Source organism: Centroberyx gerrardi, chromosome 17, assembly GCF_048128805.1.
Source record: "Centroberyx gerrardi isolate f3 chromosome 17, fCenGer3.hap1.cur.20231027, whole genome shotgun sequence".
Classification (NCBI taxonomy): Eukaryota; Metazoa; Chordata; class Actinopteri; order Beryciformes; family Berycidae; genus Centroberyx; species Centroberyx gerrardi.
In genome coordinates, this window is record NC_136013.1 from 16297674 (window position 1) to 16324402 (window position 26729).

Genomic DNA, 26729 nt, shown 5'->3' on the forward strand with positions numbered 1-26729 from the left:
GGGCATCCTCCTAGCATATGGCTCTGCATGTGGATGTCGTCACCTTGTGTGACTGTCAGGTTTTATGCGGCAGCTTGTGAAATGTTGATGAAATGCAGTTTAGAAATGTTTAATCTCGTCACACTGTGATGCTTAAGAGGATAAAGATGAAGATAGGGTTGGAGAGCTACTCCTTTGGTAGTCTAAAGTAGAATAGCTCTCCTCAAGTTGCATCAATGCAGTGATTGCAATTTACTGAATACAGATTATATTTAACAGAAGTGCTTGACAGTTGTATCCCTAGCTGAGGCCACTGTTATGCATGATCAGTTTGCATTAACATATCCTCCTGCTGCCCACCATATTCCAAAACTAGCTCTGTATTGGCATCCAAATTATCTGTACTGCTCCCCAATTCTACCCTTGTGTGAAGATCTCTGAAGTATAAATGTTTTATTTATTCTTTACTTGAAAATATACAGGAATATAAACCTATTTGGCGTTTGGAGACCAAGAAGTCACTATGTATCATGAAAGCAGGAGTGATTAACAGCTGTTTATTGGACATGTGTTTACAGAGTCAGACTCAAAGCTGTGTGTTTACTTGTCTTAAGGAGATCCTTTCTCTCTGACAGCTGGACAGGCCATGTGATGAACAGCCAGAGATCTTCAGGCTCTTCCTCTGCAGTCCAAGCCCCCTCACACTGTCTGGGGAATGACCACTTAATTAGAGTGATTGAGTGATTAACATGGCGCCCATCATGGAGGGCACACACACCGTCTTGCTTCTTTATGCACCCATCCGTGAGCTTAGCAACATCAGCCTGTATTTGCCCAAGGGGCGGGCCCCAAGCTTTAAGTACAAGAGCCGCGCCCCTCATTGGGAAAGGCCCGATAATGACCATGACCGGGGAAAGGAGGATCTCACAGTGTCCGAACAAAGAGGCCAGTCTTCCGGCTCCTCCAGCGAACTCCTCAACTCCCAGCAGGCAACAAAGGAGGTTGTTGCTGAGCTCTGCTGGCTGGCGGCAGAGCACCACCAGTTGTTGGCTGATCTCCTATCGCTGTGCGGGGATTGCGCCAACAGGGTCAGGATGGGCAACCAGGATGGGAAGCTCCCGGATTACATGGAGGGTCAAGAAGCTGACCTTGGAGGTCAGGTTCTCAGCAGCAGCAACTATCAGCACTCCCTCACGGTATCTCCGGAGAATAAGAGAGCCACCTCCAAGAGCAGAAAGCTGAAGAAGCTGGGAGGCAAGAAGCTGGACAGTGCTGAGGATTTCCTATACAGTAAGATGAAGAAGAAAGTTAGGAGTGAGTCTTCATCCATTGAGCCCTCTGTTCAGGGGAGTGTGTCCATCTCTGTTGCCTCGGTAGCGGAGGAGATCCCAGGGAGGCTGGCCTCTCTCTGTACCTCCGACACCCCAGTAACTGGCTCCTATGTCAGTGCAGCCAGCAATCCCATCCTGCCCATGGAGGAGCCCTTCCACATCACCCGTGAGGGCTGGGACTTCATGGAGGACAACCGGACCTTTGACCCTGACCTGGATTTCTGTAATGACCTCTCTGAGTTTGACAGTGAGTTCTGCCTGGGCTTTGAGTCTTCATCTTGCAGCTTAATGGAGGGTCTGACCCGACGGGAAAGTGGGAGCAACCTTCGACCAATTAAGAGGTGCGATTCTCCGGGAGAGACATTACCCCAGGACGCATTGGCAGTCAAGTCCGCTCAGCAGCTCTATGAGGAGATCAGCCAGAGGGACATGGGGGTCAGGGTGGTGGCCAAGGTGCAGGATGTGGATGGGAGAGTGCAGCATGTCAGTCATTCAAGCCCAGACAGGGCTGGGTCAGCTATGCCCCAGCCTGGGACAAGCAGCAGCCAGCAAGACTATGGAGACTGGAAAGGACCAAGCAGAGACTACACCCTGGGAGTCAGTAGGGGAAAGGCAGGTAACAAGCACCCTGAGGGGCTATGGTTGCCCCTGTCCCACACCACTGAAACTTCCTCCCCAGCCAAATCCCACACAAAGAGCCCCTCTTCACCCTCTCTTGCTGGAGTCTTCAACACCTCTTTCCCTGCCTCCAATAGCCTCCAGAGCATGTCCCCGGTGCTGTCCCCTCTATCCTCCAAGCAGACCAGCCCACAGCTCAACCACCGCATCGTGCTGCTATCCGACAAGGACGTGGACCACGAGAGGGACAGCTCTAGTAACGGAGACGAACCCAAAGTCATCACTGAGGTCATCGACAAGAATGGCAACAAGCGGACTATCACACGTCTGGATCTGAACCTCAGCAGACAGCCGAGCAACTCCAAGTGGAATTCCTCCAGCCATTCCACATCAACAGGTGAGTTAGTGTTATTAAAAATCACTATGCTCCTCCCTCTTTGAGCACATTAATTCATGTTGTAACCGCCTGCCTTGACATTAATGTTGACATCAGTGCTTTTATCTTCTTAGTAGCATGATGCATTTGTCAGAGAGTAGCCTTCACCTGGCATCATTGATGCTGGATTGCAAGGGCTGTTATGTAAAGTGAGTTGTGAGATGGAGCAAGAGAGAGATGCCTTGAGAGAGATTTAAGTGTGTGTGTGTGGTTTTGTGTGTGTTCATTCAGCACCTAACCACTGCAGTTTTCCAGCCAGACCCACTGTTTGAGGTTGTTGCTGAAATGCTCTAGCTATTACTGCAGCATGGCAGCTATCGAACAGCAACATTTTCTGCACAGGGAGTTTTACATTGCCACTCCAGCTATTTGCTGTATTTCCCACTAAATAACTTAGTTAGACCAATGAAAATGATAACAATAATTCATAGGCATTCTTTGCCAAAACATCTCAGTTTGTCCTGTTTAGGTTTTGACTGGTGTGTAGGCTACTTGCCTTGGCCTTGACATGTGACTACAAATTAAAAACTACCCAACAGAGTTGTACAAGGGGCAAGCAGGGCCTGAGAATAGTTTCTCTGCTGATGATCCACTTTAACTCTCTCGGCGCCGCAGGGAAGGCAGGGATTGGTGGGAGTGTCCCAGATCAAAGAAACAAAGTTGACACGTAGTTTGACCCCACCAGGGTTCTCATGAACACAATGTTAACTGAAGCATTTCCAATTTGTGCTCTGAGGGATCTGCTACCCCTCCCTTAAACCCACATCCTACCCAGTTCACAGGAAAATGACAAAGGATCAGGGACTCAACGGGCACAAGGGTTACAGAAAAAGGGATTAGGATTTCCTTATGTGCAGAACTTCCGACTTGCCAGGCCTCTTTTCTTAATCTGGCCTAATAGGCTGCATCTCATGCTTCACAATGACAGAATAAATGGATTAAAACACACAGAGAAACATATAATCTTTGGAAAGCAATAGAAATGTCACAAGGCTCAGGTCAAGGTTTTCAATGGGATATTTTTTTTCATCAACAACCATTCTCTTCTTCACTAGCCTCAGGGGCTAGTCTCTCTGCTCCTTTCCAGTTTGTAGCCAGGACATCTTGTTATGCCATTTTGTGACCTCTGGTCTTTTGATCTTTGGAAGAGGTCTCTAACATGGCTTTAAGTTGATATTCCATCCATGCAATCACTACACAAGATCCAAACTGCAACCAAAGTTGATGCTACAACAAATAAACTGCAATAGCAGACAGATGGCCTTCAATTGACTGTGTAATTTACTAATAGGCTAGACTGTGAATAATGGTTGGACAGTGGACCTTTTTTACATCAGAGAGTTATACCTATAATAAGACCAGCAATTAGCAAGCAGCTATTTTAAGAATGTTGCAAAGAAGCTCTTCGGGGTATCTGTCTTGTATTTATGTCGTAGTCCAATACTAGCTCGACCAACCTAGCGATCAGTGCTCAGCTCAACAAAGCAACAGCTGGAGGGAGAAATGGAGCAGACTTACATGGAGCTAGGCCAACTGGTGGACATGGGGTAATAGAGAGGCCAGTATTACTCATGTGGAGATGATCTGAATCAGTTCCCATTGAAATAATGACACTGTCCCTGTCTGCCCACACACATGCACACAGACAGTACCCACAACTATCCACATTGTCTGGAATTAGACTCCACCTCATCCGTTTTTAGAAAATCCCATGTTCTTTCAGAGGTCAAAATTGTCCCCGCTTTCAATTTGATTATGAGCTTTGCTTTTTGATAAGGATGGTAGTATTATCTCTCCCAGGAGAGATTGGGTAAATTCTCTATGCCCCATTCAGATACTGTGTGTTGTTTAATTCATGTTGAATCAATAAGTGCTCTGTAAATAACTCAGAAAGAGCAGGATAGACTTACATTGTTGCCTATATCATGCGGTCCACATGCTGTATTCTGCACAGCCCTCACAGTAAAGGCTCAAAGCTAATCCCGCTGTTGATTTTGCTGCATCTTGGTAGGTAACTAGATCACCCTTGTTCGTGCTTAATATTTAAATACACTTCAAATGTTAACACGGATAAATGGCCATCACAGGCTCTAGCCAAAAGGGCTAAGTGGGTCAGCGTGAAGCCTCGCCCTTCATGGTTTGCCAATATCTTACTAATTATGATCCTATCTCTTTAATCTGTGCTGTCCTATTGAGGCTCAGTGCTTATTCATGGGCTTGATTATGCTGATGGAAATGTTAATTTTAGAAGAACACATCTTCTTGTTTAGTTCATGTGCTAATGCTTTTGCACTGCAGTCTAAGGGCATACTTTATGCATTTACAGAGGTGTGTGTCTGTATATGTCTGTATTTGTCTTGCATGTAGATACTTTGATTGTAATCATTGTCTATCATTCTAACTCTCTCCTCTGAAACCCATATAATGGTAGAGGTGTTGTTTGTTTGTCCTATTGTATTAAACAGCTTTTTTTTGAGGGGGGTGACCCAAATCACTCTCCACTCCACCCACCCTCTCTACCCACTATACACACACACACACACACACACGCACTCGCACACACACGCGCACTCACTCAATCCCCTACTTATTTCGTTGTCTGCGATATGGCAAGTGGTACCTTAATCACATTACCCAATAAGCTCCAGCAAGGTCATATGAAACTGATCAGTGCAAGAGTGAGTCGACATTTGTCTGTATGGCCCGGCTCTCCCTGCTAACTGTCATTCAACAGAAAGTGCACTGCCATGCAACACTGCTCCGCCCAATGAGGACAAGGGCCAGCTCTATTCAGATAATGAAGTGGATTCTGCCAAAACTAGGCTAAGAGAACTAGGCTCTCTCTCACGCTGTTGGTCTAAGCTGCATATGACAGCCAGAGAAACAGAGCACAAAGGTCTCTCTCTTATAACCTGTAACTTGTTTTCTGTAATGTGTTACTTTGCTGCACAAGCACCTTGGCAAATGTTGGATACACTGGATCACAGTGCTTTTGAATGGAAATGGCCTGCATATGTTATTAAAATAAAGTTTTCAATATGATCGCTTCATAGGTATGTTTCCTCTTGTCACTGTCCCATGAACACACCAGTGGACTCAAGTGAAGCCAACCAAATTTCTCGTCTCCCAGTCAGAAGCTCCCTTGCCTCTCACTCAGCTCTGCATTTGAAATGAGTAATGATGACTCTGTGAGCATCATGTCATGCTACATTACTGCTCTCGCCCTCAGGGTACCGCAGCACTCTCCCCGAGTCTCCGCTTGTGGCCGCCCTGCTTACACGGACCTTGGTACTGACAGTCAGTCAACCGTCCAGCCTGACAACCAGACGCAGCCAACGAGGCTGCCTGGAGAAACTGCCGTGACAGGCGCGCAAGAACCCGGGAGATTTATAAATCCTGCATTTTTCATGATTTATATAAAAGTCTATGATCCTCCCTTCTGGTCGGAAGTGATGGAGGGGGGTGCAGGCTGCCAGATGCATTCATCACGCCACAGGGCCCAGTTCTTTTATTTGAATGATGAGGTTATGGATTTTTAGTGGGAGAAATAGGGCACTGGACTGTGGGCACAGCTCTGTGTGTGTGTGTGTCTTTATAATGAATGAGAAAACACACTGTGGGAGGAGGTAGAGTGGTTTTGGTAATTGGTGCCAGCTCTCTGTATTTATACTTGCATTGATGCAAAGGATATGCGCTTCTGCCTTGCCTGGCCTTGCTTTGATGTTAGGAGTCCCATAGTAATAACATCAAAGCAATAATCCGGTTCAGTAAGTGCCGCTTGTAGACAATAAAAGAGACAGAATATGGGTTTGGTCTGTTGACCGGCATGGCTGCCTTTCAGGTTTTGACAAACAACTCTGCTTTTAGCAGTTTCATTGCAGCTTCATACAGTGTTCAATACAGCATTAACAAAGCTGTCTGTGTGGATGAGGGATGACAAGCTGACAGAGTGACAGGTGGATTAATCCGTCACGGCTGACAACACCTCTCCTGTCAGGATCAGATATTAGACAGATTTTGAACAGCACCACCACCAACAAATGCTGATTCTTTTTCTGTTAACCTGATCATACCTAGCACAGCCCGGCCCAGCTTGGTACAAAACCTCTTAGTCTCTGTTTCACTCCCGCACACATAAACACCCATGCTGTCTGACAGCTGCTCACTTCACACACTCTGATTTTCACTGTCGTATTAATGCACTGTCAGTCAACACCTGCAGGTCTACTGTGTTGGTGACACACGCACACACACACACACACACACACACACACACACACACACACACACACACACACAGAGGTTGGCCTGAGGAAACACACCTGTATGTGGATGTCTGAGATATTAAAGACTCTATTAAAGTAGAGTGACTTTGCTGAAGGGCAGCGCAGTACGTGTATAGATCCAGACAATATGTTTAGTGACTGGTGTTGTCTTGGGTTGGGTCGATCGGTTTGACCATACAGTTTGTCCCCAGAGAGAAAGGCAAGTGTAATCGCAGCTGCACCCAATATTCACTAAACTACGGACAATTTGATTCACTCTCGGCTGCTAGAGTAGCAGAGAAGAAGATTAAATAGGAATGAGCGCAAAGATTTCCCCAGGCCCAATTAACTTAAGCTCATTGTGAGTGTGTGTGTGTGTTGGGGAGAGAGAGAGAGAGAGTAATGAATCAACTGCCAAGTGATCTCAGAGCGCAAACAAATGCAGTTAGATTCATTACCTAATGCATCTAGCGGCCTCTGCTCCATATCTGATTACAGTTATTACAATGCAGTGTTATTCTTAGCTAGGAGGCTGTAAAGGCAAAGGTCCAGCAGTGTTTACCACTAATTTACTTTTCATATTGTAATTATCTCATTGCCTTGGTGAAAGTCACTGAAATGACCAAGTTGGTAGATACTCTCCCCTCCACTGAGTGTTGTTCCTACAGTACAACAATGACAGTGAGGCAGAGCTTTACTGCAGTGAGTTTGTCCACAGGGACACAGAGAGCCGCTCTTCCCCTCCCTGTCCAGATGGTGGCAGCATGGGCCACCTTATACATATTTAATTGACTGACTGGCTGCCTGTCAAATCAGGTGGAGCATGGGCAGCAAGCCCTCAAGCTGTTTAACCATAAATATTTAGATGTTTGAGGAGGGATGAAGACCTATAGCAAACACATCTCAATGGGTGTTCTTCTTTGTTTATCTGTTTAATATCTTTAATAATTGCGCCAGGGGTGGTAAGATATGGTTATTGTTATCACTCTTTTTAATCTGGCTACCTGTAAGCTTTTAAATGAAGCTGGAAGTGAGGAGAGAACAGTGCTACTGCTTCTGATCAGCAGATTGCTTGGCCTGGAGTGGGCTTAACTCTGCATTTGGAGCCGTCCCAACCTCCAGTCAGCATTTCCCACTGCGGGACCATGCAGCGCAGCATTATCATAATGAAAAGTTATTAATCTAATCCTACTTTTCTTTGCTGTCCAACTCCCAGTTCACTGGAGGCACTGCAGGCCTCGCTGCTGTCTCATAATGACGTATTGCGTTGAATACTCAAACTGAATTCCAATGCTTTCATTTTTCAATGAAGTATTATTCTGCTCTGGCAAGAACCCCCCAGTTAGTTTTGTGTGTGGGCTCTAATAACCGAATTGAAACCGTTTGGCTAAGACTCAACCTCTGGGGATATATTCAAGGGGACTTTCAATGCTTTTGAAAAGACTGCTGTGTAATAATGCAGTAATACTGTACGCCCTATTCAAAGATACTCAATACATACAAAAAATTATGAGAGATTTTAACACCCTATCGAGCAGGAAATGAAGTGTGATTCTCAGTTTCCAGCTCATAATTCCACCCAAAGAGGTCAAGGTGATAGCAGTATTTTCATCTGGTGTTGTCTTACAGCCGGAGGAAATTGAGGTCACCAAGCTTCAAGATCAGTAACCTCCCCCCCTCCCACTCGCGCTCTGTATGTTCTCTCCTCCCTCTCCACCTCCTTTTCCTCCTCCTCCTCCTTCCTTGGCATCACTTTCCCTGCCCCATATACGTGTGTGTCTTTTTCTTGCATGACTGATTCTCTTGAAAGTGAATGAATGCATGCATCAAGGCATGATGTAGAGGAAATATGTGTCTGTTACACATGAGCAGTGAACAAGTGACTTATAGTAGGTTGCAACAAGAGAACAAACCACACCAGATTTCTGCTCCTGCACTGGCGATGGCACCCACAGCACAGGCCTGCTTCCTGAATCTAATACCATGCGATTTGTTTATGGGCATAAACACACCAGCAATCTACTGGTCGGGCTGCGTCTGCAATGTGTCACAGTAAATTAGGAAATTCAGTCGCTCTGAAGTGTACAGTCCAGCCTCCCCAGCATACTGCTGCAGATGAAGCACGATACAGAGGGGGAGGGAGGGGGGGGGGGAGTCCTATGAAATATTAAGATATACCTTTTATCCTGTATTAGCCTTGTTTTGTAAGCGGTCTTCAGAGAGTGGTTGGTGTCATGCTGGGTAAAGCGGCTCTTAGATGGTATGGTGTGTGTGTGTGTGAGAGTGGTCAGGAGAGGGCAGTCTCTCTCAGTGAAGTATGTCTATTTGCCCTGTGCCTCCCCCATGAAAACATTACTCTCCTTGCTGAATGAATGTGTCATCGGATGATTGAACGCACAGGCACACGAAAACACACACAAGGCACACACCCCTATCTGATTTTGCCATTGATTTTGTAGTGGCAGTGCCAAGCAATACCGTTCTCTAAGTTATATCATGCAGTGGCTCGGTTCCAGTAAATGTGTCTTGTGTATAAATCAATAGCAGACTGTGGCGTTTGCTTTTGAGACCAGTGCTCTACAGCCACATTTTCCTTATTGGATCAGCGTGGCTTGGCGCTGGTGTTGACGATGGAAGAGGGCTGGCTAAGTGCAGATAAAAATAGCTATCTGTTCCCCAGCCTGCAGCAAAATAGGGGTCTCTCTTTCTGCCTCTGTGATGCTAAAAGATTGTGATGCCTGCTTTCTACCTCAGCCCACTTTTATTATCCATACAGGTTACACAGAAAAATAACTTTCCTCAGTCAGTGCTATTCACGTTTTACACATTATCACACCAATTATGCTGTTATGCTCGTTTTTGTAATTATTCCATGTTATGACGTCATGCACAACATAGAGCATTAATTGTGCATGTATGTGCGTGTGTGTGTGTCTGTTTCTGTAGAGGATTCCCTCCTGCGTCAGGATGACATTTGGATGCTGGACGGCGATGACCCCCAGGAGCCCCTGTCCCGAGTCCCACGCCCCGATCACCTGGACTTCCTGCGCATTACACCCCCCGAGGATGACATCATCGGAGACACGCCCTACTATCCCAAGCTGGACTGCACGGTGAGGGCCCACACACACCAGCATTCAGTCCCGCACATGTTACTGTAGATGTTACACATAAGATATCACTTTATTAATCCCCGTGGGGAAATTCGGGACACATGTATGACTTTGAAGATCAATATCAGCTGTAGTTCTTTTATGTTTATCTTCACACCCAGAGCAACGTACTCTTTTTCCCTCGGGGACTGTGACCCATGAGGATTTCTCTTCACTCAGGCATTCAACCACCTGATCATGAATTCTTAGAAATGTATTAACAGGCCAAGGATGCTAATCTGTGGACTGTGGTCCCAAGCCAAAACTGACTGAAATCATTCTGCTCAAACGTTTGTTGTTCAGAGCAAAGACAGAAAAATCGTACCTTCTCTTTCGGCCTACTTGGAACGTTTCTGTAACCTATTTTCCTATAGATCGCGTTATACAGAATAATTAGTGTGCTTTCTCCTTGTTTTTGAGCAGAGATTGCAATAGAAAATAACTGCCCTGTTTACTACAGGGCATGTGACTTAAGCAATCCTACAGTATGTGTGCCTTCCAAACAAACGCACGCAGAAACCACTCGTGTTTGTTTGCTGTCTCCAGGTGTTTATAGTCTTCACTGAGGCAAATAAACAGGCTGAGTGAGAGGCGTCTTTGCAGCACGACTGCTGAAGCACTTCCACAGATAAGTCGGGAACAAACAATACAGTGTCGAGCACGCTTTCCCCTACAATCCAGTCTAGCCACATAATATTATGTCATAAGTTATCTAACCGGGCATCTGGCGTCTGGCAGAATGATGAGAAAAACTATTACTGTCTCTCAGTCTGTCCAGATTCCCTCATGCTATCTGGCAGCTAGGACGTGGCTTTCATACCTGTGGCTTATGAGACTGATTATCTGGGTGTGGTGGTAGGTGGGTTGTGTGTCTGCGTGCCAAAGTATTGTTTTCCAAGGACACAATAACTGCCCCACCCCCAACCTCCATCAGTTAACATGCCAGTACAAAATGCTATAAATGTAGCTCTCATCTCTTGTGTTGAACAGGATTAGGCACTGTGGATCATTATGAAGTTGTCAACCATCTTACACACCCGTGGCGTGGCTCCATTGTCACCGTCTTGGCGTCATCCATTTTCTTGTCTCGTCTTTCAAAGAAACACAACAATCATGCTTCTCTATTCTACAATGATGCATTCTCAGTGGCACTGTGTTGTAACAGCTCAATACACAAAGGGACACATGTGATGCTGACGCAGTCCATTGGTGTACTGTTTTTTTTAGATCTGCAGTGTTTTCATGACCTGCAACCTGTAAGGGAATTGTTTGCTTTCTATTTTGAGCCAGTGTGTGTCAAATCTCAGCCTTGTCTATCAGCAGTGGCTCTTTGTAGTACAGCCTCTGCGGGGGATTTACTGTGCTGTATGTGTATGAGATACACCACTAGTCTTACATAACCTAATGCTGCGGCTACAGAGGCCCCCATCTATGTGTGGATTTGCTTTAACTTCTGATGAGGGGCAGAATAATCACTGCTAGTAACTACTGGGTAAATGTAATGATGCATATGAGAACGAATGATATGAAATGTAATCACAAAACTGGATTAAGAACATTACAAAGCACTCTTTAAAAGTTTGAAGTGTGCTGTATAGTAGATTTGGCTTGGACTGTGCTCAATCAGGCAGTCTGAAGGAATGCATTCAGGAGGAGTGACCTTTGGTTGCTAAGGGCAACCATGGCCTTAGTATGGTTTGAAGAATGCTGCATTTCACTCAGCACTTTGCAGAACTCTCTTCACTCACGTTTATATGTAAATCTCTCAGGAGTTAGAGCATGCTTTTGTTCAGCTTTGAAGTATTTTCTCATAAAAGCTATTTGGGTATTCCCTGTTTCCATATCAGTGCAAATGCCTCTTGTCACACACAAAGTTTCTAAACTTTTGGAACCTTCTTAGAAAATTCTTACCTGAACAATGTCTTCAAAACAAAACTACCATTCTAGATCGAAGCATTCACTGCCTGTGCTCCTTATTTTCTTTTCATTTCAAGATTATATTGAGATTCATGCTTGAGGTGAGTGAATCAAAATGTCATTTTTCTCCATCAGAATTCACTCCTGTTCTGCCTGAGTGTTCATGAGCTGCTGACCACAAAAGGTTTTAGTGTTAGCGTGTTAGCTAGAGCTGGCAGTAGCCAGACTGACTAATCACCATGGCCTAAGCCCTGCATTGTAATTGCTCACCACTTAGCTGTGCAGTGCTGGGCAGGACTTCTCTGTCTATGCACCTGACCAGGGAAAGATTAACTCTCCCTCTGTGTTTACACTGTTACCTCGGGCAGCCATTTTACGGAAGTGAGCAGAGGTAACCAGACACCTGTGGTGCCGGCCGCTACAGGTCCCTCCCAGGCAGGGTGGGAGGGAGGCGGGCCCAGACTGGGTAGACCAGTGAGGCATGTTTTTTTTCCAACCTGAGGGGCTTTTCTCACACACCCGTAGCAGCATAGAGGGCTGTCCTGTAAACCGAGACAGACACACGCAAAAGAGGAAAGACCCATGCCAGCACAGCAATTTAGTCGCTGACTCCAGGCTCTATACCGGCACATACACAGCGAGAGCCCGCAACTCTCCAGACAATACTCCTGAACATGTCGGAATAGTTGGGAACTTTTTCTGACGTTTGTGAAAGGCGGGTGAACTCCTTCCTCCTGCTTTCCCAGGGAGATTATACCAGGACATGCTTCCAGCCACTGAACAGCGTGACTTCACTCAGAACATCAGCGGATTTGTACTCGCACAGAGAAAAGTGAACCGTACTACTGACAATATACAGTAGATACTAGTCTGCATGTGATATAGAGAAAGTCTACTATATGCAACCTTGTTGTATGTAGCTAAACAGGATTAAAGGATAGTGTTGTTATAATTGTCGCTCTCCTGGAGAGGGTAAGAGGAGCTGAGGGAATTTGTCCACACAAAGGCTTTTTGTTCCCAGGCAACGGTAGAGGTGGAACAGGAGCAGGTTGGATAGCTGGAGGTGGGGAGATGAACCTTTTGTGACATTTTCAATGGACACTCTGTGCTGGAGCTGCTACCTGGCTCAGTTTGCCTCTATTAGCCCTCAGTGAATGCCACAGGTTGAGTAAAAATGGACAGTGTAAGTAACAGCTCAGATGGACAGGGGAAGCAGCCCTCTGGTTCCTTCATGAATGTGCTCTCCAGTATCTTCACCTGGGAGAAGTCTGCCTCTCAGGCAGAAGTGGAGTCGGCCGTGTTGACATCTTTCAAGGAGCTTCCTGATGACAAGAACACTCTGGCTGAAGGTGCTGCTACAAATTTGAATAGTGACAACAAGCTCGCAGTGGGAGGAGATATGCTTCAGGATGATGTGGCAGCTCCCTGTGATAAAGGGCAGAATGATGAATCATGGGAAATTGAGTCCTGCAAGGAGTCTAACAACAGAGGTAAAGCAGCACCTACAACCTCAGCTGACCCAGATCTGGTCCAGGTCACTATGGTGGAAACCTATAGCGACACAGAAACTGAGGATGAGGAGGGCGCCCTCAGCAGCATTACCCAATCAGGGACGCTCACTGGGACCAGGGGGCCCCTCCTCCCTGCGGGGGACAGTAATACAGTGGATCATAGTGATGGCAACACGGGTCAGCTGCCCTGCACTAGTCTTGCCAGAGATGCCACTGAGGCAGAGGAAGACTACCAGCTGCCTGTGTTTAGAAAACACAGTCTTGTGGAGAGATCCCTCAAGGACAGCTCTGTTCTGTACACTGCCAGGTCCATCAGCAGAAACAACTCTAGGACAGATCTGCTCTCCTCTATTTCTGAACGGGGAGATGGCTGCAGCGCTGAGGAGAACACCACCACCAAGCCTGGGCATGTGCAAACAACGGAGACGGGGATGAACACAACTGACAAAGCAGCCGTTAGCCCCAGCAGCATAGATGTGGGAACAGATCAGACTAACATGTGTGCTGCAGGAGACTCTTGTTCTGTGCCTTATCCCTCCATCACCTCAAGACCTCTGGCTTCTGAGCCTGCAGTTGATCATGCTGCCACCGCCTCTCCATTAAAGCAGACAGAAGACCTAGACAAGGAACATAAGGGGGAAGCACTTGGGCAGAAGGCTGTGGCTGAAGAGGGGAGTAGGGAGCCTCTCTCCAGCCAGGTCTCCTCCTCTCTCCCCTCCAGCCCCAGGACACCTGAAGTCTCAGTCCAGGCCTCCCTCGTCCCGGAGGAGCAGTCGGACACTATCGGTAGGACAAAGCGGCTTTCAGGGTTCAGGCAACCCACATCACTGTCATCTGTTTCTGGAGAGTCCCCAGCTGTCATTCAGCCAAGTGCCATTCCTGCCTCGCCCCAAAGTCCGCCACACACGACTGCCACCAGGACAGCAGAAACAAATGCACCATCCCCAGTGCCATCCCTTCCCACCTCCTCCACCTCCTCCCCCTCCAGGGGCACGTCGCTCTCTTCGGCCCCTTCCTTCCAGCTGCCAGCTCTCTTCAGTGGGCTGCGGGTGCTGAAGAAGGGAGCGGTGGGGGAGGAAAGGGAGACGCTGGCAGAGATCAAGCAGAGGGATAAGGACGCTGACTTGGCCCTGCTCAACCTGAAGAAGACGGTGAACAAAGCCAAGCTCTTCCCCGAACAAATGACAGCCACTCCAGCCAAAAAACGGACTGAGCTCAAACCAGCGGCTGAAATTAAAGGCAATGTGCTGGGACAGCTCAATCAGCTGCTCAGCCCAGTCAACCAAGATGAGACAAACAAGTCTAAGAATGGGCAGGATCCTCCTCCTGAATCCAGACAGATGGAGCCTGAGATTGGAGAAGAGGGGGTGATGGAGAAAGCTCAAGCCCCAGAAACCCCACTTGGAAGAAAGAAAACCACGGACTTAGCCTATGAAACCTTCAGGAGCATCTTTGGTCCCAAAAATGTTAAAAAGGAAACAACAGAACCTATGGATCTAGAGGCCGTGAAAAAGAAAGTGAAGAATGAGAAGGAGCATCTGAAGTCTATCTTTGAGAGAGCCTCCAAATCTCCTGGCAGTGAACTCAAAAGTCCCACAGAGGCTAATGTATGTAGTCAAACCCCGATATCATTTCAAATCACTATACCACATACCACCGCACTTGCTTGATTCATCATATCATAGCTGATTAGAAATTTAGATCTCATGGATATCCAATCCCACCTGAACAGGGTGTAAATGATGCTAGCCTTTGAAAGTGGTTTGTATTCTATGCTTTCTTGAGCAGATGAAAGACAAATAATGAGAAAATCTGCTCTAATTCTAGGTGTCGGTGTCAATTCATTGTTCGGGTATATACTCATGATGTTACATGTTTTTTCTCCCCCTAGACTGAGATCACATCCCCTACAGACAGCGAGGACCGGACCCCAGGGCGCCTGCAGGCCATCTGGCCCCCGCCCAAGCCCAAGGATGAGGAGGAGAAGGTGGGGCTCAGGTACACCGAGGCAGGTGAGAACCTGGAGCTTCAAACTGGAGCTCATAGCTATGGACTCTGTTGCCTGTATTTACATCTCAGACCAGGAATGCTGACAGATGAAGTTGACACTGACACACCATACACTGATTGGCTTTGTTGATACGGGCCAGTGCCTCTATCACAGAATGGTATCTCTCTGGATGGAAATTCTCCTGTACCTGTAAGGACACTCGATCTGTCCTTATTTGCTTCTCACTACTGCACCCTGAAACAAAAATAGACCCTTAGCCACCACCCTCTTAACCCCGAGCAGACACTTTACTCGCAAAACTCTTAATCTTGCTGGCTGATCTAATAGGAAAGTGAGACAAACCATGCAGAGTATCAGCAGCAGGGTGTAAGATATCCTTTAAATCCATCTAAAGAAAGAACACAGTGAAGCTGTATCTCTACACTAATGCTGCTGTTTGTGTGGGAGCTGTTTTGTGGCACCTCAGGGTGGCATGTGTGGGTCTTAGGAAGGTACAAACATTTTAGACTCTGGGCAGCAGGCCAGGTTTGGCCCATCTTGTACTCTAAGGGTGGACAGACACACAAATAGGTTAAAAGCACACATGAGTGTCAATGGGCTGATTGAGTTACAAAGAAAAGTGCATTCTTTTCATGTTCTGGGTGCAGTGATATTGTGTTGCCTAAAAGTGGTCAATGTGTGGCAACAGCAATGTGTGGCTGTCCTGGATGTTCTCTGTGGTGTTCATCCCGGAAAATGGATTAAGACTAGCTAGTGTGGACTATTCTGGTGGTTGTCAGTCTAGGATCAGGCTTTATCTTTGTCTAGGAGAGTAGCACGTGGAATTAGAAAAGCAGAGCAAAGGTCCAGACTGTTGGCTATATAGATAAAACAGCATAGAATGTGTGTGTGTGTGTGTGTGTGTGTGTGTGTGTGTGTGTGTGTGTACATATTCATTCAAATACCTGGCTGTTAATTCACGACACATTTATGATAATGCATTAGCATCTGTGAAATCACATATTATGAATACTGTGTATGGTGGTTTTTCTAGTCAGCAAGGTTATTATTGTATTTTCAGATTCATACTAATATGTCACTAAACAACTTGTTCATGTGTGGGTCCCTAGCTAATTCTTTACTAGTGAAATATGTTAAAAGGTAAATCTATCCTAAATCGGAATCTCATTTTATTCCTATGATTTTGGACATTTCAGTCTTGATTTATGAACATGAACAAGAAACAAGAACAAGAAATGAGAGCCACAACTCAATAGTCAAATCCTCAATCAATTCAAATCAAGAGACAAATCCTGTAGTTGCCACATAGACAGAACATGGCAGATGTTTCAGACACAATGACAATATCCAGAGTAACCTAATGGGCAAACGGGCACATTTTGTAGTTCATTAGTAACACTACAGTGAAATTAAGCCCAAGATCAAACAAATAGGCCTATTTTATGAATTGATAAAGTCAGCCTCCAGTCTATTGTCCATGGGGCAGCTGCAGGTGTTTCAGTGGGAACTCAGCCTTGGTTCTCTGGATTTTAGCCTGAAGTTATACATGTTCCCAATTATTCATTTTAACACAAATTCTGTTTTAGGCTGAGTTTTTCACTTTAACAGCTTATAAATACTAATGGATGCACTTGTTTGCTTTATGTGTGTTGGCCTGACTAATGTTTTGTTTTATGGCAGCACTCTGTAATACAACAGAACAAATTACTGAAGCATTCACATTAGCCAGCTGTGTAATTTAAAACAGGTTGGTTGAGTTGGAAATACATTACAGTGAAAGTGACCCACCCTTCAGTAGAATTCTGCCAGTCAAGACAGAAATAAATCTTGTCTTGTAAATCAGATTGGTAGTATGCTAATCCTTCAGACAATAGTTACTAAGAGAATATTACACAGATACATCATTTTCTATCCCCACAATGGCACAATATGTAATCTGTCTCACTATGTCAATGCAATAAAATCCTAGCAATGAGTTGAGATTATTGCATGGACGGCCTATCAAAATTAATCCCTCCAATGCATATGAGGCCATGATCATTAGACTTATGTGCCAACAGATAAGATGTGTGTTGTAATGTGACTGTCCTTGTTCTGCCTCCTTTTAGAGCACCAGGCTGCCCTCTTGCAGTTGAAGAGAGAATGCAAGGAAGAGTTGGAGAAGTTACATGTAAGTCGTCATATGACTTCTGCAAACATTTTGAAACACACCACTGACTGCAAACATTTAATAATGCACGTGAGAAAATCAGCCCAGGCGTCCCTGTGAGGACGGACTAGTTCCTTCAGCTGGATGTTGACCAAATATTAGCACAGTAGGTGCACACATGCACTTCTGGTATACAATATTAGAGTGAGTTGAAATACACTAAAGACATTTTTAGCAATACAAATGTGACAGCAATTCCAGTGTGTGAGGTCCGTGAAATTCAATTACTTTTTTGAGTTCCTTGTGGAACATCTAGTCAATCATAGCAGTTTTCCTCTCCTTACACAAGATGGCGCTAAGTAAACATGAAATCTTAAGTCAGTGGCTGGCTTGCTGCAAACTCCTGGCAAGCACTAACCCAGTGTGGCTCTCTAAACCCATCAGATGTCACGGCTGTTTGCAATTGCTAGTTGACTTTTGGATGTGCATTGTTGGTCAACCTGTCAATGAAGTCCATTCTCTTTTCTTCTCCCTGTTCCCAGAGTGCTTTCCAAGTATAGGACAGATCAAAATGATATGATAATGGAATTTGTGTGTAAGATTACAGTGCTTAAATAAGGCACAGAATGTGACACATATTTAACAATCAAAGTTTTAATAGTGGGCTGATGTCCTGATCCATGACTGACATGACATTCAGCACTTTTATACCAAAAGTTAAATGTTTTTTAGTCGCTGAATTTAGTCATTGAAGATGGTATTACTTGATTCAATTATTTCAGTGATTTAAGATATATTCATCTAACTGAGGGCAGATTCTTCTTAATGCAACTATAAACTATATAGTGTTATAAGGTTAAACTGTATAGTATAGTAAAAATTTCAAGAAGTGAAATCTTAAGTACTAATTAAGTACTAACTGATGACAAGAAGGATATAATTAGGTATGCTTGCCACCCATCTTGTTTGCCATGTTTTATGCAAACCTAGAATATGTAGCTGTGATATTATGCCTTCCAGATGTTCTACCTCTGCCAGTTCCTCTTTTGATATGAGGAGATCATTATTAACACACACACAGGTCTGTGATTTGAAATCACTCCAACATGAAAGCTCACTCCGACTCTGTGTTGAAGATGGCAGTGTTTTGTTCAGCGGAGGCTTTACAGGAAAGGTGGACTAACTTAAAGTTTGAAACAGTTTCTCACAGGTCTAATTGTTTAGTTTCCTCTCTCTACCAAGTTGATCAAGAGTCAAACTTATACCCACGGAAGACAAAAAGAACATGCTGCTAGACATATTACGTAATGTATAACGCTGAACAAAAATTGCTTCATGGAAAGTTTTCTTGAAAAGTCAGCTGGACTCAGAAATGATGGGTTTCTCAGTCTGAGTCTGCTTAAAGCCTTTCATTTGACGCTGACCCTTAAAGGAGCGATACTGACACTGAGAAACATGGACTGCAGTTGGGCCATGGGAAAGGATGGGAACGTGCCTAATTCACTTTCTAACTGACCACAAGTTAATAAGGAACATATGTAAGATTCATTGCAAAACAATTTCCTTTTCCTCTCAAATCAATACTGCCCTTTGGTTGGATTATTTTTCATTGTTTGAAATGTCAAATGAACACTGAGCTTAGCAGATTTTCAATATGTAGCCAGTTATTAACTTTGGTTAGAAAAAAAAAAAAAGGAAATTAAGTGAAAAACAAAGCAAAGATCATTTTGATGTGATTAAGATTTTTCAGTGAAGAGACGCCATATTCATGTCATTTCATTTCATAAGGATAATCATACAATGTCCTCCAAGTTCATTCAAGGAAACCTGCAGTCGACTATCTTATGGTCATTTTACATGCATTGAAATGAGTCTGCAGTTTCTGATGCCCTGACTTAGTTTTGGTTTTGTTTCTGGCATTCTGTTGTGGCTCTCGCTCCTTCCAGGCAGACTTTGAGCTCCAGATCTTCCAGTTGCGAGGTGAGCACGCCGTCTCAGCGTCGCGGATGGAGGGAGTCATCGCCAAGATGCAAAGAGACCGGTCTTACAACGCAGGTCAGGAGCGTGAGGTCCGCGAGGCCTGCGTGTCCACCGAAGACGACCTGACGCCCAAGGCCTTCCGCAACGTGTGCGTCCAGACGGACAGGGAAACCTTCATCAAAACCCCCGAGGGCGAGGGCGGCTGGCCCGCCCAGAGCCCCACCCAGAACGTGCCTAAGAAACTCAACCTGGACACTATCGGCCTGAGCCTGGGGGGCAAAGCTGAACCGGCCTCTGGTGCTCCCGGACCACCTCCACCTCCACCTCCTCCTCCTCCTCCCCCTCCCCTGCCAGGCTATTCAGGACCGCCGCCCCCACCTCCTCCCCCTTTGCCGGGCAGCGCGGGAGCACCGCCGCCCCCTCCGCCTCCCCCTCTCCCCGGCGGTGGCCCACCGCCTCCTCCACCCCCTCCCCCGCCTCCTGGCCTACCTGGAGCCGGTCCGCCTCCCCCTCCGCCCCCTCCAGGCTGCGGCCCGCCTCCCCCTCCGCCCCCTCCAGGCTGTGGCCCGCCACCTCCTCCGCCCATGGGGGGCTTCGGCTTCGGGTTCGGTCAGAAGGCGGACAAGGCCCCGCGGAAGCCCACCATCGAGCCGGCCTGTCCCATGAAGCCCCTGTACTGGACCAGGATACAGATCCAGGACAATAAGTATGTAACGGCGCTGAAACCCGCTCACATTGCACTTTCACAGCCATCATGCCATGCATTATCATTATCAGCTGTTGCCCATGCTCACATTCAAATCAGACACCCCAGTCCCGAGATATGTCAGAGATTCCCCGGTCTGAGGGACCCGGTTGAGATGCTCTGTAATTGTAAGTGGATTATCCAGCCCATTTACAGTGGCTGTGGTTGTTGCCTCTGGATGCCAGGCTTCCAGCTTTATGGCCTTGTATTTCCATGGCTGGATTAGTGGGGGGAAGTCGAGTTGTGGTTCGCACTCTCTCTGGTCCTGGCCGGCACTGGAGGACTGACTGACTAGGCCACAGCAGTTTCATGTCAGCTATAAATTTTACAGTAAAGGGGCAAGTTAAGGGGCATTAAATGGGTCAGATGTTTAACTATAGCTGGATCAACTGTGTGATCTGTGTTAATGGTGTGAGGTTCTGCGTTATGAGGGGAAACACTGTAAGCTTTGAAATGGTGCCAGGTGTATAAGTGTAAGCTGAAACACGACGTACAGTTGGCAGCGTACAGGAGAGACTTTTTAGGGAAGCTGCATAAAGAAAAGAGAACAGAGGTTTTAGGGGGGTTCAAATTCAATTAAACGCATAATATGGTCAATTAGAAAGTTGTCTTGCATGGAAAGCTTTCTTGGGGTTTATATATAATTTACTTTTCCAAGCTAGCTCCCTCCACGGTTTGCAGGAGTCAGGGTCTGTTCACTGGAGTTGTTTTCCTCCTTCAGAGAGCAGTGTGAAATCAAAGGGAGGATTTTGGGACAGTATCATTATGTCCTCAGCAGAAAGCCTCTTGGCCGCCCCGGATAAATACTTTCACCATTGCAATAGGAAGCCAACAGCAAGCAGAAACAATTTGACTTACTTGACCCTAATTGAGTCACTGGCAATGCAGTTGATTGTTCTGGTATTTAAGCCATGATGAGCCTGCCAACCTTTGTGTTGCTATGCGGAGTCCAGCTTCTCTTGCTCATTGTAAATGGTCCTTGACTTTGGGAGGCTGACCTGCCAAAGACCCATGACTTCACAGACATAAACACATGACAATAAGCTGGAAGCACAAGTGCGATGTGTGAATGATAAAAGAAAAGGTCTAACTCAATAATTAGTGACGTACAGCGTTTTATGGACGCTATCTGTCAAAAAGCCTTTCTTTAGGGTGAGTTTGGTTGTTGATCACGGGTGCGGCTGACGTCCCGTTCATTAGCAGAGCTGGGGAGGAGAAGAGCAGAGAGGGTTAGATGTCTGACTCTCACTGAACAGAGACGTGGATAGTGTAGTTAGCGGAGGCGCGCTGAACTCTGAGATCCTCTTGACTCGGGACACCTCCTCTTTCTGCCTCTGTTTGCTTTTTCCATGTTACTCAGCAACTGCTGAAACACAACATTGCCTCCCATATTCCTATTCATTTGCTGGAAATGGTCTTTTATTACAGAAACAAGCTTGTCTTAAACTCTGCACTGTTGAAACAATGCGAACATTTGTTATTTTAATCACCTAGCTCATAAATGTTGCTTTTTAAAAGTAGATGTTTCGGTCTGGTTTAGGGGGCATTCTTGCCAAGTATTTGTCGTACAGCAAAATGGAGAATGGAAATAAACACTCGGCAGGTTGAATAAACATCAAATAAGTTTCTACAAATAGACTACAAAATTTGTTTATCTCAAATAGAGTAAAACTAACTTTGTTGTTTCCACTCCATAACTGTGATCAACTTGTCATCACTTCAACCTCAATTTGTGATGCATGGTTTTATGTTGAAATACAAGTAGTAATATAGATCACAGATTTCAATCATCAATCTGTTTCCAGCAACAACACGCTGTGGGGCTCTCTGGAGGAGCCAGACATCGTCAACACCACGGAGTTTGAGGATCTTTTCTCCAAGGCCACACTGCAGCCAAAGAAGAAGCCGCTGTCCGACACCTACGAGAAGAAAGCCAAAACCAAGAAGGTACATTCAGCCGCTTCCTTCAGCCTCTTTCTGCACTCATTTAGGAGAAAGCACATTGAGTGCTCTTTGGAAAGTGATGGGTGAGGGCTGCTGGACTTTCCATCCATTTTAAAACTGTCAGCGATAACGGTAATGACAGTAGTGCAATTAATCACATATTTATGTTTCTTTACAGATAGTTATCGTAGGCATTTCTTTTCTCTTACTGCAGCCACCCGCGGACGTAAGTAGCATGCGTTCTTATCTAGCTCCTTTTGAGAAGGGTTTTGTATGCTGTCATGTTCAATGATAAATCAAAGCAAGAAATAACACAAAGTGTACCAGGAAGAAATGGATTTCGGCTCTCCTCATGTCCTCCCCCGGACTGCTGCCTGCAGTTGCCAGGTCTTGTACTGGGTCAGCCCAGGCTATCAGTTTATAATGACTTCACTCCTTCCTGGCCTTTTCATGACGAGCCAACCTAGCTGTGCAGGATTGTAATGTAGGAAGAGCTTCAAAATCATGCTGGTCAAGTTTAAGAGTTCATGCACCATGTTTCGCATTGGATCTACCATTTTTTTCCCCTACCCAGCAAAGACACACTTGTTGATGTCAAGTCAAATGCTGCAACTCTGCACTTCTTCTGCAGCCAGAGCTGTGTCAGCGGTCTGGCTGCCTCATGGTCCTTACTGTGGCGTCCAAGCAGTTAAAAATCGGCCACTGGCCCAGACTGTCCCTTCTAAATCCATACACGTCCCCTATTCTGATCAATTTGTTAAGGCTCCAGTCCACTCCAGAGGGCTACAGTGTGTGTGTGTGTGTGTGTCCATGTGTTCTTCTATCCTTCGTCTCCATCCTTACAACTCTCCAACCAGTCTGGTCACTCTGAAGCGGCAATCGTTCCAACATTTGATCCAACTCAGACAGCCACATCCAGACACAAATCCTGCCAACTGTCTCCTGTCTAGGCTTACGTCAGCCTGTGAGAGGTTTGACCCCACTAATGCAACACTACTGAAACAAATTCATATCATTGAAGGAACTTTCTGTATAACATAGAATTTGCTTTGGTGGTTTTCATTTGAGAGAAGGCCCTGTATGGTCTTCAGTATAGATATTGTATATTGGATACCCATGATTTGATATCTGTGTTTAGACGTTTTGTCCTCAGTATTGTGATTATAGAGGAGCCTCATACATAATACGAAGGTCTGTGTTTAGGGCCAGCGAGAGCGGTCGCAGTCCAACTCTACGATTACGCAGGGAGACGGCACAGTGAAAGCGAATATGCAAAGGCATGGTTGTTTTCAGCCCACTTGGCAGCCCAGCTCATTGGAAAGGTCATCATAATAAAAGTTACTTGTTTACTTCTTCATTTTTCTATCCCTAAAAGTTTATATTCTGAGTCGAAGAGAAATCATCTGAATCATCAACTTACGATTGCTTCCCAGAAGTTCAGCTGGTTGATCGGTGGGGGAGGACGGAGAGAGGGAAGGTGTATAGGAGGATAAAGGGGGGGAAGGAGATTTTGGGGGGATGGGGAGGATGAGATAAGAGTGGGGGTGAAAACTAAATGCCACTGAGTTGAGGAGGAATCGATTTGTAGCGATGGATTGAGTGGAACGGTTGGGGAGTAAAGCCAAATTGGATGGTGAAAATGGAGAGGGGGATGAGGGAGAAGAAAGAAAACGGAGCGAAAGCAATGTTGTCACTCAGCCACCAAGCTGAGACTGGGCTGTCGGTCTGGACCAAGGACAGGAGGTGTGGCTGTATAACCTTTCTCTGCAGAATCTGACCAGCCAAAGGTCTCTCTACCAACAGCAGACACACACACACACTCCCTGTCCGTCTGCACCAAATAGCCGTTCACTGGTTCTGTTGCCAGTGGATCTTTGTGTGTACGTGTTTGTGTATGTATCTGTGCGAGGGAAGGGTGTGTTTCAATTATGGTGTTTGTGTCTGTTTGTGTTTCTATGGATGTAGCCTTGTGTGTTTGTGTGTGTTTGCATAGACATGTGTATGTGTTTATGCGTGTGTGTGTGTGTGAGCACGCGTGCAATGACAGTACGTCTTCACGCGTCGTTACGCACTTGCTCAGAAAGTGTTGCCAGATCATGGCAACGCCGCAGCCCGGGGCTTTGTTCAGCGAGAGGAGACGAGTGGGAGAGAATGGAATGTGTGTGTACATTATGCATATGAGCCGTTTCCCCACTCTCCGACAACTCCACACGCCAAAAGTTTCAACTCGGGGGATGTAGCCGATGCCTACATGAGTGAGTTAATCTCTATCATGTGTGCCATGCAAAAAAATCAAAGCACTTGTTTACTCTGGAGCCCTTTCTCTCCGCTGATTACCATATCAAAGGCGAGGGGATGACATGGAAAAGAAGCCTTCTCCCACCCGCTCCAGACCAGACCAGACCAGACCGGACCGGACCGGGGCTATAATTGCAGGCATGTGGCTTCACTCCCGCTGGGTAGAAGAGGCAATGAAGACGGGGCACTTGTGGGGGGCCTGCGAGCCGGAGAGGATGCGCGTGTCGGTGCATTCGGGGTGCGAGGATGAGGGGGCCTTTGGAGAGAGAGAGAGAGAGGGAGGGATGGGCAGATTAGGAGAGGAGATGAAGAAATCAAGTGAGTTATGAGGGCTGTTGCGTTTGCTGTGTGTGTGTGTGTGTACGCATATGCACATCGGTAACACGGTAAACACAAAACGGCAATTTCCTCTACCCACATAAATCAAGTCTGTATCAAGTTTATACACCGCAGATCTCCTTAAACAAATAGTGGCCTTAACTGGTTTAGAATCATGGCTCGTTGGGAATGACTTATGAGCAATCATCATGCGTTTATTAAAGGCATATTTGAAGCGTTGGCTATGACGTGGGAGAGTGGGTGTAAGATTAACACCGCCGGGTGAGGTGGAGGATGTTGAGTATCGTAGGTGGTTATTGATGGGAAGGCTTGATCCATTTGTTATTGTAACATCTCCCCGGGTGATTCCAGGCAGATAGTCAGACAGACAGTCACCATGGAGCGGGCCGGCTGCTCCGGCACGGCTGTGTAAACTATCTGCTCTGCTCTGAACCTGCAGCACCCTGCAGCACCCTGCCCACCCCGCCTAACACCAGCCACCTGCTACAGCTCAAACCACTGACACTCCCAGAGTCTCCTTCTATCATTTTCTTTCTTTATTTGCTTTTGTCGCTCTCTCTCTCTCTCTCTCTCTCTCTCTCTCTCTCTCTCTCTCTCTCTCTCTCTCTCTCTCTCTCTCTTCTCTCCCCTTCCTATCTCTTTGACCTATCTATATATGAAAGTGTCCATTGCTCTATCAAATGAAAGCCCCGGAGTGCCTTCAGCTTGAGTAACCAGTTCCGGGTGAGATGTTCTCCCGCTGTCCACAGGAGGGAGCTGTTAGCTATTGATGTCTACCTGACACCAGTCTCAGTCTCAGCATCAGCATCGCAAGGCGAACTTGCTCACTCTGGCTCTTTGCGTGTCTGAAACCAAGCATCCAGCATCAGTTGTCTTTTCTCATTAAGTTAACTGTTTAGGCTAATTGGCGAGTTCTGGAGCCACAGCGAGCGGGAAGGGTTCCTGGGCCGCTTTTAGTGTGGCCCGTCCAAAGTGGTTAATTAGAGGTGTTGGGAAAGCCTGGTACTCTGGGCAGCCGTCTCAAGTCCCCAGAGTGGGAGATCCCCAGTGATCCAGGTAATAGAGCTGGAAGCAGCATGGCACCCACTAACGCCCTGTAATGCAATACCCACTTCTAAGGCTTCTGCTCCCCAGTTCCCCACTGGACAGCCCAGTAGCCGTAATACCTAATGAAGAAGCCTGACACATTAACTTTTAGAGCGGGGCTTTACCTTGCCAAAACTCTCTCTGGCTTTATGGCTAATTCAGTCATAAGTAATTGTGACCATGTGTAGGCACAAATAAAAATCCTGTGAATTTATAGTTTGTTATAAAAGCCCTGCTTCTTTTTGCCTTGCTCTTCTAGACTGTCCTTTTATGGTGCCATTTTTGCCTTTGTACTTTCACTGCGACTTGATATTTTTTGATTATATCACACATGCTCTTTGGGGAACTGGAGGGGGCACTTTCTCTGTCGAACATGGCCCGATGTAACTTGGCAAAGTGTGTCTCAGCCATGTGCGTGCGTTCGCATTTCCCAGTCTTCTGCGTCATGGTGATGGGTTATGACAACGTGTGTTGATTAGTCTGGTCATTGGGGGTCAATCCAGAGGATTCACAGACTAGTTAGTGTGACTGGGGCTTCAAGCAGCCTGTCTCCCTCATCATCTATCATCTGCTTCCCCGGCCCGGGAAGTGACTAAGTGATTTCTACCGGCCTCTCGGAGCAGAAAATAACTCTTCATTCCCAATCTGTTCCTCAATTTGTTTCATGTCATCGGTTGAGTAATTGAATTGGAGACATTGTTTTAAAGAAAGCAAGGGTAGAATTTGAAATAGAGTGTGATTAAAAGCAGTTATTTTAATTAAGAATTCAGGTGTGTGAAGTGATTGACAATATGATTATTTGACATTTGAAAGCTACATTATAATAATAAAGATAAGGCTATAGTCTGTCGGTGGTTCAGAAGTTTTGAAATGGGTTTTTTTTATTTTGTTTTTTAAATAAAGACTCATCCTGAAAAATTTAAGCATTAAATTAATTTTCTGAACAAATGAGAATTATGGTTTGAATG

At 45.9% G+C, this 26729-nt stretch overlaps 1 protein-coding gene across 2 annotated transcripts in view; it reads left to right on the top strand.

Annotated features, from left to right (window-relative positions):
* Positions 1-728: 728 nt before the first annotated feature.
* The window catches only part of LOC139931718 (formin), a 51188-nt gene continuing 25187 nt past the window's right edge, over positions 729-26729 (top strand). The window contains exons 1-7 of one of the 2 annotated variants that reach the window (XM_071925309.2): positions 729-2325; positions 9576-9742; positions 15101-15221; positions 17329-17390; positions 19316-19874; positions 19908-20055; positions 21900-22041. In XM_071925309.2, coding sequence (XP_071781410.1) covers positions 729-2325; positions 9576-9742; positions 15101-15221; positions 17329-17390; positions 19316-19874; positions 19908-20055; positions 21900-22041 — 2796 coding nt within the window. Of the gene's footprint in view, positions 2326-9575; positions 9743-12255; positions 14817-15100; positions 15222-17328; positions 17391-19315; positions 20056-21899; positions 22042-26729 lie in introns of those variants that run through there. The other variant, XM_071925308.2, reaches the window with a different exon arrangement.